This window comes from Morone saxatilis, unplaced genomic scaffold (assembly GCF_004916995.1).
Source record: "Morone saxatilis isolate NCDOM2014 unplaced genomic scaffold, NCSU_SB_2.0 Contig17, whole genome shotgun sequence".
NCBI lineage: Eukaryota > Metazoa > Chordata > Actinopteri > Moronidae > Morone > Morone saxatilis.
Window position 1 is genome coordinate 27,620,961 of NW_023339729.1, and position 14,810 is coordinate 27,635,770.

Sequence of the window (14,810 nt, forward strand, 5' to 3'; positions counted from 1 at the left end):
AGAGAGAGAGAGAGAGAGTTAGCATTACATTCAAAACACAGACAAAGCCTAGTGTTTTTTCTCTGACTTAAGAGATTTTTCTGAGGAAGATGTTTCATTTAGACCTGAAGGGATGGCTTGCCTATTAAGCAGCACTCCAACTCTCTTTCTGCCTCTTTCTGTCTAGTTGGTTATGCATTCATGTCAGGCCCAACCATAAGCTGATGTGATGCCTGGTTAATGGAAAGGTAAGAAAGGACTTGTTGAAATGTTCTCTTGTCTACAAACAGAACACAGGATTGATCCCTGGGAGGAAAATGTCCCCTATTTGTGTTTCAAAAACACAAATCATGGCTGTTCCATACACATGCTTATATGCATGCAAACACACATCCATACTACATGCTGAATTCCTTCTCCTTACTTATATGTCTATCCTCTCTCTTATATATCTCTTAAACACTATCTATTGATAGTCTTTCCATTAGTATACCTTTCTTCCTATTTCCTTTATTTCTCTTCATCCTTTCATTTGTCTCTTTTGCATCATATACTGTACAGATTGTGAAGCCCCCCTGAGGCAAAATTGTGATTTGTGATTTCGGGCTACATAAATGAAAACTGACTTGACTTGACTCCTTCTCACTGCCTCTCACTTCCCCTATATTTGTCTGTCTCTGCTTTTTCCCCTCATAATTTTTCTTCCTTCTCCATCTCTGCTTCAATGAACTTCAACCACTCATATCTCTGCTCTGCTCTTACTACATACAGATATAAAAACTCTGTTTGGGGATTTTGTGTGTAAGTGTATGAGTCACACATGACTTCATAAGTGTTGCTCTTAAGAAGCTTGATAAGCAGTGTCTGCTCAACCTGGGGGCAGCTAAGCTAAATGTACAGCATTTACTTTAATCTAGCTCGCCTATTATTTCTTACATTTGCATACCCTGGTGTGATAAAATACACAAGCATATAAATACACGAGTGATGAAATGATGTAGCGTTCTTAATATTTTCTTAAAGCCTATGAAAGACTTGAACGATGAAATTAGTGCGGATAAAGACAGCATTTTTCGAGATAATCCACAAACTTAAACAGTCATCACTGACAGGACAAAAAGGATATGGGCTGGAGACCATTCGGATGCACCAGCTGCGAGGACATGTTGTCTGCTTGAGGCAGAAGAAGACCACAGGCGCCAGCTCAGGGTAGGGCACAACTAACACACTGGTATCACTGCTGACATCATCATCATCTTCATCACACTCCAACACATCCTCCTCCTCCTTCTCAATCCTTTCTTCCTGTATGATCCCTTCATCCTCTATTTCCTCCTCTTTCTCCTCCTTTTCCTCGGGACATGGGAGGTGGTACGGGGAGGGCCGGCGGGGGGAGGAGGAAGTGACGGGTTCATTGCTATCGTCCCTGGCTATGGCTGTTGTTACCCTGGAGATTGCTGCCGCTGACGGTGTCGTCGCTGTTGATGTTGCAACGTTGGGGCCCTCCTCCTCCTCGCTTGTCATGGCAACGTAACGGTCTGGGATGAAAGAAACAGAGAGGACACAGAGAGAGAGAGACAAATTAAAATTTACAAACCACTATATCGACTTCAGGTTAAAAATCTATTTACAAAGCGGCAGTTCCCCCCACCATGGAGAGAAAACACCAAGCCAAAAAACACCCACGGCATAAGAAAAACTCATCATCTTGTCAGCATTTTTTTTATCTGCTACCCATATAGTAAGGTACGGTTAAATGTAGGAACTTAAACTACTTTGTTACGCTTGACCAAAGCTTCTGGAAAGATCTTCATCAGCTACTGACACAGTTGTTACTCCAAGTAAAAGCCAGTTACACCTCCGGCTCTCTGTGGTCACCTTTACTGTGTTGTAATTCTGCCAATGAGTTGTTCTCATTTACACATTTTTCAGGTTTTGTTGTCAGACAACAGAACAAGTATGACATATTTATTTAATCATGTCTGAAAAATACTACCTATACTACCCACCAATCGTGACGCTGAAAAAGATCAGCATTAATTGAGGTTGTTGACAGCAGCTCTGCTGTATATTCAGATATTGTGACTTTTTAAATGAATGACCACAGAGAAGGTTTAAGGCAACAGAAAGTTCTTAACTTTGCTGCCTCACTGGGCTGGCTTACATCAATTTTTTGTAAAAGCTCTGTTTTTCCTACACACATTGAAACACAAAGCCAGTGTTTTAGGATTTACAGATTATGAAAACATATTTTAGAAAAGCTCCATTTTTGGCCAATAAAAACACTGTTTTAGTCTGGACATAGGGCTGAAATGGAGAGTGTGTACACTTTAAGCAGTATGGACTTAAAAGATTTTATAGATATATAAATGTAAAAACAAAGACAATCTCTCCTCACAGAAATCTGTGTATTAAAGTTAATGCCAGATTGGTTTAATGACATGGATTATACCATTAAGTTTAGAGCCAATCTGATCTCTTTCATTTAAGTTTATTGCACTTAACTTAAATACAATTAAACAAGGCACCCAGATGCAGTATTTCTCAAACATATCTTTAAAGTCTGATCACTGGTAGAAACAAGAGAAAGAGATAGAAAAGGAACACACATAAGAGGTTACAACAGTAAGGAAAGAGAATGTTAGGAGGGAGAGTTCAGTAGTTTAGTTAGAGGCTTAGTGTTGAGAGGAATCAATACTGTGTAGCTGGAGAGAGAATAGAAGGAGCAGGAGTCCTGATATGACTGAGTGGCACCTGCCCATGGATTTCCAATGAGTGAGCTGAGCGCACAATTCTTAATAAAAGCTACTGAAAGCTCAAGTCCACTTCAGTCATACACGAGAACCCCCGGAAGTCCTTAAAGTAGTTCATTTGAGCCACAGGTTGGTTTTCAGGTCATTTTTATGACTACAAAAAAGAGGAAGACGACTTATACAAAACAAAAGAGTTTTAAATTGTATCCCCATGCAATATAGAATGATTTTGTTAGTGGAAAGTGCAGCATCAACTCTGGCAAAACTTAACATCTTCTCAACAGAGAGAAGAGAGATGGCTAATTAGAGCCAAGATGCAAGAAATATCTTGCATGAAAAGGAATACTGTATTCTAACAATGCAAATCACTGTTGCTAAATCACAGCAGGTACTGGGAAAGGAGTTCTTACTATAAGAAATCTCAGCATCAGACACAGTAGTCATCAAGTCATTGGCAAGATAACATAAAACTTTATAGAACCCCGTGGAGCAATTTGGTTGTTGCAACAGCAGCAGAGTAATAGGATCCCTGAAAGGAAAGAAAAGGTTAACACAACCAGAACATAAAAACAAGCAATGTGTGGAGTGAAAATAATGGTCCTGTTGTGCATGTTGTATACCTGTCAATTACGCGTTCCTATTTTATTAAAGGAATAGTTTGAGATTTCGGGAAATATGCTTATCTGATTTCCTGACGAGTTAGATGAGAAAACAAATCAGAAAGCAAATAAGTTGTCCCAAAATGCTGAAGTATTCCTTTCTTAGTAAGTGAGTAAATAAAAAGACTTTTTACTTTCAGCCAAAAGTTTTTTAATCCTACGCAGATTTTATGATGTGCAAGAACTACTAATTGGTGCATATTGCATTTGGATTTTGCTAATCATACTAACTGGCTTGTTTCCTTGTTTCTTACAAATACTCACCTGTTTAATGCTATTTGACTTATGAGAAGGAATCAGAATTGCAACATCTGGTCTTGATGCTGGATTGATTGCTACTTAATTGAAGCCCCCATCTGTGAATAATTGTGCAGATAAAGTTGGATGAATTGGACAGATATCTAAAAAGTAAAAACCTACTAGGGCGAAGATGAACCTCTCAGGAACAGGTTATAAGAAAGTATAAAGGCTCAAGCCTTTGGGGGAAAAGGTCACTAAGTCTAATGCCTGGAGAGCATACAATTTTCCCATTAGCCCACAGTATTAGGTCCCTCAAGGGTAAGGTTTGCAGCTAGAACCTTCTCCACTGCAGTGATGCTTAACAGCAATATTCTTTGTGCTGTCAGTAGCAGCCGCAAGCTATATTTCAACAGTACCTTTGATACCTTCTAATGCCTGGCTGTGGACAGAAAAATGCACCTGTAGACTGTATGCCACTTGTGTAGTATTTGTCCTAAAACCGTTCCAAGCAACAGAAATGGTGCAATATGTAGCTGAAGAGATGATGACTAATGTGTCCAGAGGCTTCAAATCCAGTGGCTTTGCAAGATAATATGATATACAGACACACAAGGACGGTTTTCAGCAAATATAAAATGTCAAAGTGAACTAGACAGGAGAATGGCAGACAATGAATCTTGAGTACAAAGACAGTGCATCTGGGCAGCCTTTTCCTATTAACACTCCTTTTCCTATTAAAATGCAAAGTGCAGGATTCTGTGACACATTACTGCTCATTAGGGCCAGCGGGACAGGCTAGCTGCTGTTTACTGTCTGCAGCAACACATTGCTTTGGCTTCACTGCTGTGTTTGCAGCTGTTGTGAATTGTCCTTTACAGCAAAAGCAAGTAGGTATTTTGTTGTGCGAATGTGTCCAGAAGTTTCAAACTTCTCTGCCTTTGTGGAGGAGTTAATGTGTACTACTTTTTTAAGCGCAGAGGGACTTTAACAAGCATGATTGCTCTGTGCATTCCTAGTCTCTGGACCATTGATACACTGCATAATGAAGCCATTGTTTCTCTCTGGTTTTCTGCATATTTCTGCCTATTCCCCACACACTGACTGGTGCATGCAGTGTGACACAATGACTTCCATATACCTGAAAGTAATACTTTATATATAGATAGATCTGATAGATCACAGACCACCAACAGTCAATGAGACACAACCAGATGATTTTGGTTCCACCTCCATTGTTGTTTTGAATGGACTTTATATGGAAATTACAACCACACTGTAAGAATCAAAGACCTGAGAGCGACTCAGCTGTGTATGAAATATTTGGTTACAATTGTTCATCATATAGGAAAGACCTCTGTGGATATTTGTGTGTCTGTTTGCCTGAGTGTACGTGGTATGGTATTATTTCTTGATGTATCCAACCAGAACTCCAGTTGCAATTGGAAGAATCATCAGCTCAGTAGGAGGTGAAGTGTAATCAGCAGGTGTTTTGTCGCTGATACTTCTAACTGGTCATTTCCATTTAGATAGCAATACAATGCAATGTCATTTTAAGTATCATTTTAAGTACGTCCAATCAATGGGCATGACTGGACAGAAAGAGAGAATGAAAAGTTCAAGTGGATGTTTCATCCAGGCGATAATCCAGGTAAGTAACACATAAGAAAAAAGCCCCCAAAGTTCAAGTGGGATCTAATTTCCATACGACATTATCCCACATCTATGTGCTGTATTTCCAGAGGTACTTGAATTAACTGAATTGCTATCTTTGGGAACAAAAAGTAACACTTCTGAGCAGCAGTGAACACATAGCACAAGAAACTTAATGGTCAGTCAAAAGTTAATGATCAAATACCCCAATCATTAACCCTAAGGTGAGGTTCACTAAAGACGTAATATATGATGGGGCATGGCTCCCATTAATCTGTCAGAGACATCATAAGAACACAGGCTCCAATATAACGATAATGATTTCAGCCTTGGAAACATAAAAACAAAGTCTAAATGAGGTTAAATGCTACCTCAGTATAGCAGGTTTTCCAATGGTTAGAGGAACAGGAGGAATAATGTCCCTTTGATTATCATAGCATAATCACATCCCCTTGGTGTATTACTGGTTTATTCAAAACAAATGTCAACAGATTCCCCAAAGTCAAAGGCTATGCAAAACTATTCTTTATTTAAATAATACAGAGAAAGGGAACACACGTCAACAGCACTGCCACTGCCAGTGTTCTGAAAAACAAATAATTAATTTTGAAGAACATCATGGTTTACGTGCATGTCTGCCGCCTTGTTATATCTGAACTAATGATCCATGTTACCGAATCCCACTGTTGAATAATAGCCATGATTTAACTAGGACAACCGACAGTGGCCATTACAGAATGTTTTTTTTAACAGCGTGAGCAGCCAAGTAAATTACAACTTAGTGCAAAGGTGTGGAAAGAAAATTTTTTTCAAGTGGTAAACGAGTCTTGTGACTTGTGAATATTAATTTTGAGAGCTAAACAAGTCACTATTGCGCAATTTTAAATCCATTTGAAAATGTATTTAATAACTGGCCATGGAAAAGGAAAACTAACTAGTGAATGTATTGTTTTTCCCAAATGATGCTGCTTATGTATGAGTACATTTTGATTTGTGCCGGTAACCTGTTGATTTATTGGCCACTGTGCTCTGTGGACAACAAAGCTAATTTTCTGCCTTAATGTGTTGGGTTGGTACTCAGCTAAAAGGCAATAAAACAACACAGCCATCTCCGAGATGCTGTTGTTAACTCTGAGTGTTGTATATGTGTGATTAACGACACATGTCAGGGATGGGATTGACCTCTACTGATCACATGTCAGCAGCTGGCTCATATATCAGAGTCTTGTGCAAAGCTAATGGTCACGATTGGCACTACAGCTTGCCATAACAGCAGGAGAAGAAGGGGGAGTTGAAATGTCCAAACACACACGCACGCACACACAGAAGTTTTTGCAGACAAATATGTTTTAAAAAATAAAAAGACGGATTAAGTTTCCCTTCACGTAATTTTGATTTGTAGTATTTTGAGCACCAATCAGGCTAATGCATAAGATTTACAGTATGTATTGTATACTACACGGACACACTCACAGCTTACTGGAAATGCTTGGAAGAATTTAGGTAATTTGCTTGGTGTGTTTATATTTTATAAACATATCCAATATTTCACAGCAACCACATGCAGTGATATATTCCTTGTCCTGTAAAACAATCGATGCTGCAAGTTCAACTAGCTCAAAAGCCCTGCAGTATAAGCGGATCCTTTGAACTAAAACAGACTTTTCATTAGTGTCAACCTCGCATCAACAATTAGTACTTTTCACTATTATACTATATAGACATTTAGTAGCAGTAAGCTGCTATCTGATTTAAGTATGTTCAAACTACAGGGAGGATGACAAAGCATAAACCGCCAAATTTGTAAAGACAACTTATTGCAGCGATGACACTTCTATGTATTGACAGCATCTCCAACTTTACAAACCTGATCTGAACACTTAAGTGCCTCCAACCACTGTATTCCAAAACACAACTTGCTATAAAAACGACAAATTAACTCCAATAAATCACAGATTTTCCTTGTCTGTCCAGCTGTTGTGGCTCTTCCATCTAACCAAGCTTGAGGAAGGTGATCCAGTGCAAAGCTATTTTGGCATTGTAGCTACCTAAGAGCTGTTTGATTCAAATATTTTATTGTGAGGGAGCCTGTGGATGCTTTTCTGCCATATGCCCCCGGTGGGCAACTTTCACAGAAATGAATAGGGCACCATTTTTGAATGCAGCATCCAGTTCTCCTTAACACATCCATGACTTTAACCACCAAATACTTCCATCTATTCAACACAGACTGATGTAGTTGGTGACTCAAAGTTAAACCTCCTTTTATCCTGAGAAAGTCCTTTCCAACACAGTAAAACTGTGAGATGGGTGGGTAAATGCTGCAAAATATTTTGAGGTGCTATGGGTTATTACCTAAAAAACCTATTTCTTGCCCCATTTTAGTAAATCTTCAATTCAAAAGACAATTATCTGCTACTTTCAGTGCTGCTGAAAAATGAACTTCTCCTGGTTGGTTGCAACCTCAATTAGCCCTACAGAAAACTCTTACTAGCTCTATAGCATCTCAGTTTGGTCCTAAAAGCTTAACACTTCACAGCTCCACAGTGGCTCAATTGGCTTGAAGTGATGAGACGTGCACAGCAAAGAGCTAATGGAAAACAGAATCCAAAAGTGGGGACTGCACACAAATACATGCATATATGCAAAGATAGTTTGCGGTTGTTATTAGCATCTTAGGCTAACACCTAACTAACGAGGCCCGGTGATAATGTGATGCACTGCAAGAGAAAGGAATCTTACACACTTTTAGCTAGCAGTGTCAGAAGCTAACAGCTAGCTAACTAGGTCTGATGTGTTTTGATGTGACACAGATCCTCATTAGCGAGCTCCAGACCGTGCTGAAGGCTTAATGGCCCTGGGGCTCACTTAGACACAGGCATTCTCACACACACACACGGATAGAAATATTACTATACACAAATTCATCAAGACCAAACTCAGTGAAACTATAACACGTAGTACATGGGTACACAGATGAGCATTAACACACTCAAATAGGCCCATACACACTCATTAAGACTGTACCTCATAGCCACACAGCCTTAGACAAGCACACAAATCCAACTGAAGGCACCAAAAAGCAAAGATGGCATGCTCTTAATGATGTTGGCTAACTCAGATGAAAGGCTTTAGCAGGCCCAGTAGAGCCCAGTGCTGCTCCCACTATCCCCCATTGACATTTCCTTCAGCTAACAACACAAGCCGTTTGCTCATCGACTTTCCTATAGAGAAACAAACAGACAAACGAGCGCTTATCCCCGTTCACAGCAAATGTGCACACTTGCTCGGTGAAGAAATTGATTTATAAGTGACTAAAGAAGAGCAGAGCTAGGGAGTAGCACTGACAGTTAGGGGTGCAATTCCCTGTGGAGTTGTATGGTTTGAGTACAGCACTAAAATTCCCACGAGCATTGGAAAATGGAAAATAAATGAAAAAATGAATGAAAATGGAATAAATCTGTAATACCTGGTGTTTTGACTGCAACATTTCCATTTCCTCCACATTTAACAGTAATCAGAAGCTGACAAAGAGCCTTAAAAAAGCCACAAGATTATTTGAAGATTTATTTTGTGTCTAACTTGATTTGCTCTCCCAGCTGAGTGAATACGCCGTGATTTCTTATGTTCCCAAGAGCTGATTTATCATTCTTGTTGAGACTTGTATGTGAAACTATTAATTATCCAAACCACACAAAGGCTTTAGTACCATACAAATAGTTTTGTTGGTGTAGTCAAACACATTTGGCATGCTCCAAGGAAATCATTGCTTGTTAACCAAATGTACACTCAAGTCCCATTTTATATCTAAAAAACTAAGTGCCAGTGTGCATGAATACTTTTTCGAGACAATTTTCAATGTAATAAGTGTCTATTTTGACTAACAAATGAGTGCCAATGAGAGAGATTGCTGGAGATTGCTTTATTGAGATTGTTAATGCATTTATTTATTATTTTAAGACAGTAAGGGGCCATGTAAATGATTGGCTCATATATTCCAAATGGTTAATCCTTTCAAACCTAATTGGAGAATGCAAAACAAGCAAACATGAGAAACAAGATCCTCTTGTATCATTTAAAATCAATTATTCTATCCATCGATCCATCTATGCAACCATAGAGGCAGAGATATATGCTGTGGGTGAAAAGTATTTCAATGTACCACACTTGATAGGTCACGAGTCCCTGTAAAACACAACATAAAACATTAATGGGATGCTTAAAATCAGAGTTCTTTGAAGTCATGATGTTTCTAGAGGCTGGATCGATATTTGGCTGATGATGCAACGGGAATGGTTGAACACATGATGGTTGAAGACATAATGGTTTGAATTTAAAGTGTATGGTTGATGTATCTTTGGTTCTACTTTTAAGCCGCAGTGCTCTCCCTCTGTGTTTCCATGTATTTAAGCTTGATTTTTGTATATGTTGCCGATTCATAAAGTTTTTTAAATACAGGCCATTTAGGGGAGTGGTAGTAATGACAATAGTACAACGAGACAGACAACCAACTAGTCACAAGTGTCCTCCCCAAAACCGTTACATCTACTTTATGTTGTAAGTAATCGACGATACAGAAATTTGAAAAACATAACTAAATGATGCGGCCTACAGAAGTGTTGCCTTCGGAGGAGTGAAGGTTGAACCTGTACCTCAAATAAGGCAGGAGCATTTACATGGTGTCATTCCAAAAGAAAGTCTACCACAATGATTATGATTTAAAAATGGGAAAAGAGTAACATAGTTTATAAGAGAAAACTGATATATTTTCCATTTCATACTGTGAGACTCCAAGTAAGATGTTTAGTGGAAATCTAATGTATTACTTTAGGATAAATGGAAATTACTTTGTGGCAACAGAAAACAATTTTACCCTGCAATAACAAACACAAGAGAAAAACAGCTCCTATAGGGGAAAAGCAATCTTGATTCTGGGTAATGTAAAATGTTAGACACAATACCCTTTACAAAACAGAAAAGACTCAGTAACTTGTTAAAAGGAAAATGTTTTGCAAGTTGCAACTAAAGTCTGAAAAGTATTCCACAGGAGTAACCAGGAATTCAACAGCTTGCTCAAAGCTTTTCATTATAGCTGCTGACAAAAGAGAAATGCTTTTTATACACCAAGAAAGTCATATTCACTTATTCACACATATGGTTTAGCAGTGGCAAACCAATCTATAAGATGTACCCAACAACAACCTAATGTATTAATTTCATCCATAAATGATGCACTCACTTGCACCATTTGTGGCAGCATTAGTGGGTGTGGTTGAATATATCTGTTGTGGGTGATATCTCTACAGTGCGTCTCTATCCTGGATTCGACACGAGCCAGCTGGCTCCCATCCATAAACTGCAATCAACTCATCTCTCTGTCTTTCCACAGATTCCAACAGAAGACACTCTACTGAGTATTAAGTAGTTGTTTGGCTACAGTGGCTGTGCTGGGAAGAAATCATTTTTGTGCTGTCTCTACCTCAGCAACATTTTCCACTCAGATGAGAAGCACGTGTGGTGGCTTATGCTTTTCACAGAGCAACTATTACCAGTTAGGGCTTCAGTGATTTGCTCAAAGCATTGTGAATGTATTGCTGAGAACAGGGGTGCTTGTGCTGATGTGTACAAGCATGCGTGCAGGAATGCCAACTCCATCGTTGCTGATAAGTCTGCAGTTGGACTTTATGAACCCTAACCCTAACCAGTGAGGGGTCTGGGGGCAAAAAATATATTTTACTACAACCCTCAACCACTTCCCTCTGCAAATTGTGTATGCACCTGGGGTATAACTCCCTTGGCCCATTTGCATATACTTTTCAGATGTTCCCTAACTTCAGCACCTCAGTTTCCCTCTATTTTCAACAACTGACCCCAGGTCCTGCCACTTTTGGCTCTGTGCTCCAATCACAGTCGAGCAAGCCTCAGTCAGACCCTTGGACAGGTTTCTCATTTACAGTACATAGATATGCTATGTGCTTGGCTTGTCTATGTTAAAAAGACAATGTAATTTTAAATATGGCTAAAAGACAAAATGGCAGAAAATCTATCCATTGAAAAACCCAACGACTACTTGCAACTAGATTTTGACACAGACAGAGCCACAACTTCATGCATGATCCACCACTGATATTGCACTTTAGTGTTGCAGTTTACATTAATAACATAATATAGACAACAAAATACATGACTGCAACGCCGTTCAATTTGAAATATTGCATGGTAAATGTATTGTGACTGGAAAATGACATAAAACACTTCCAATGAATTACTTCCAGTTTTACTCACAAACAATTAAACAGAACAGGCATGTGGGCAGCATTTTAAAGATGCTATTAACCCTGACATATAACAAAGGTTCACATTTATTTGGCTTTTATATTTGCACCTGCTCGTATCCACCTGTTTAATCTTTTTAATATTTGCTATTTCTCATGTGAATAAATAGCCTTCTCCTTCAAAGTGCCACAATATGTAGGTAGTATTAGAGATGACACATTCTTAAAGTGAGCTGGCATTTTCATAAGCTGAGGAAATACCCTGGTGCTCTATACATGACACCTAACATAATTAGCCTTTAATTGATAAGGGAATTATCCCATAAACCTGGTAAAGACAATGAAGAAGGCCAACAAGGGTTGAGGGGGAATTAATTTGTTGAGCTGATGTTATTTACTGCCACTGTATGAAGAGGAGAATGACCAGAGGGAAATGTGGGGATGAGAAATTTAGAGTAAGAGAGAGAAAGAGAAGTATCCCTTTAAAGTGTGGATTTCTCTGCATAGTTGCGAAGTGGTCGAAATAAATCTCAGGGGGTGGAGCCAGATAAAGTTTTTGCGGTTACGGTAACTTAAACTGAAGCCTACTGAAAGAGTAACATATCATAAAGATGTTGTTATAAAGCATATGTGCAGTGTAAGATGATTTCCCCTTTCAATGAAACCTTGCAGTTATGCATTATAGTCATTTGCTGCAGCTAGATGACATATCTCCTTCCAATTATATTTAATTGCAAACGTTTTGCATAAGTAAAACACAGCTAGGGAGCTTCAGTTTTGTTTTTACTTTTACATTTTTTTTTACTAAAATCACAATCTCTCTAAATCCTTACAACACATATGATGCAGGACAGGAAACCTAGTCTCCAGTGTCTAAGTACTGTGCTTTATCCTTTGTACTCCCAACCTCAAGGCCTTCTACCTTCACCTTATTCAGGTTTAATTCAGTCACTGAGATTATTTTGGTCCTACAAAGCAGTTCTGGCCCCAATAAATGTATCTCTAAAACATCTGCAAAAATTAAGCAAAATAAATGCTTTCTTTGTCTTTATCACAATGTTTGTTCTTCCATTTCTCATGATTTACGTTTATACATACATACACTGTGGCCTGCGAGACACACATGCACATACATTTGCAGACACTTATACACTACTTAATTCCACACATTAGACAATTGGGTATAATACTGTTCATACCTCGGTTTATGTTTGGTTTTACTCTGACAATGCCTCTCTAGTTCTGCTGTACATCACATTCCTACATCTGCCATGTAATTGATGTGAAGTGGTCCGGTAAGGTTTCTTCTTTTTAAAGCAGATAGCAATAAGAACAGGAATTAAAGTATTTCCAAACCATCTTACCTATTCTTTATGTGTCAGAGACCAAGACTAACAGTCCCTTCATTTCCTATCCACTTTTCACAATCAATCTTCCTCTTTTACTTCCATTATCATTGTTTTTTTACTCTTCATCTATCTCACACACACATACTCTCAGTAGATATACACCTTTACACCTTGGCAGTAGGCTTGTGGACAACCCACAGAGAGGCACGCACACACACACACACACACGCACATAAACAGGAATCCAATTTGCCACGGCACGCTGCACACGAAACACATGCTGCCTTGCTCTAACTGTCCTTATCGCCCTTTACCCCCTGTCTCACATATATATATAGTGAAACAAGCAGTGCACACACACTTCCCTTCATATCCTCAATTATAACCAAGCAAACACACACAAATGTGTAAAGGCCCATCCTGTGCTGAAATCAAAACCATCGTAAACTGCTTAGGAAATCCATTATGACTCCATGGCAAATATGCTAGCACTAGCATGACATAATTATCTTATATAGACTAGCAGCATTAAATTATTTTTAATTATTTTTACTTTTATTGCAGCATTAGTCATGCTGTACTCAACAACTCATTTCTCAATTCACAATGGGCAGTAGTTGCTTATTGCCATAGATGCCTATGAAACCTGCTTCTGAGTATTATGGATGCACTGATCCAATTCACCGGATTGCATAATCACTTATTCTGTATTATTCATTCAGTGAAAGTAAATCGATATCAGGCTGAATCCGTATCAGATGAGCAAAAGTTGGATTGTGCATACATGCTAATGTAAGTATGTACCCGGTATTAATGTTTGTATTTCAGCAAACATATAATATATGACAAACCATGCTGGGGGGTCTCAACTTCTGAATATTTTAGTTAGTGACTAAAATGAGGTGATTGATTTTTATTATTCTTATTCTTATTCTTATTCTTATTCTTTATTAGTCTTGAATTGCCTGACCAATAGGTATAAAACCAAATATATTCATTTTACTATCATAATATATATATATATATATATATATATATATATAATATATTGTAAGCTAATCTAAACTTGCATAGTCTGAATATTTAGCACAGTCAGCCAGTGTGTCTTTTTTTTATTTTTTTTTATTTTGATCACTCACCCAAGAACACACACAGCACAGCATCTCAGCATTGTGAGGGCCAAAGAGAGAATTGGAAAACCAAACTAACGAAACCAGCAGCAGTGCTGTGAGGGTCCATCAGAAACAATGGCGACCATCTGCAATGGTCTGGATGTCCAGCTGACTGAAAATTGATTACTGACCACCCAGATATTCACATGTTTTGTACACTTAATTTCTACAAAAGGAGATTATTGATACACAGCATAAGCCTTAATGCAATTTTCACCTCCACCCTTTGCCATTATTAAAAACAATACATTTTTGACTAATGACAGATACTGAGAGGGAATGTTTTCCAAAACTGCTTTATCTATATAGTGTTTACTTTTTTGAGATTTGACATTTTGCAAGAAAATCTTACTACAATCCAGCAATTCCCTTTTCCACCCTCGCTGTGTGAATAATCTCCGCACAGTCGTCACTACCCACTCGTTCTCAGTAAATTAACCTCCTCTGCTTTCCATGTCCGGTTCCCGTCACCCTTACCAACCATGAATCTGACTGGAGTGGAGCTGCACCTGTGCGGGCCACCAAGCCTCTCATACAAAGTGCCAGTCAGCACCTGTGCTGCACTATAATTGTTAGTATGCACACACACCCCCACACCCCAGACACACTTCAGACACACTAAACAACAACCCTTCAAACCTCATATGGCACCTCAGATCACCAAGCTGATCATTAGCCTTGCACTTTCAAGCAAAATAACCAACGTAAAGATACAGTAATCACAAATGCCCAT

At 38.6% G+C, this 14,810-nt stretch overlaps 1 protein-coding gene across 1 annotated transcript in view; it reads right to left on the bottom strand.

Moving 5' to 3' along the window:
• Nucleotides 1-1,503, bottom strand: part of LOC118326997 (voltage-dependent T-type calcium channel subunit alpha-1I-like) — a 156,525-nt gene extending 155,022 nt beyond the window's left edge. Inside the window, exon 1 of the mRNA XM_035660162.1 lies at nucleotides 1,106-1,503. Within this exon, the coding sequence (XP_035516055.1) occupies nucleotides 1,106-1,503 (398 nt within the window). The remainder of the gene's footprint in view (nucleotides 1-1,105) is intronic.
• Between the last annotated feature and the right edge of the window lie 13,307 nt (nucleotides 1,504-14,810).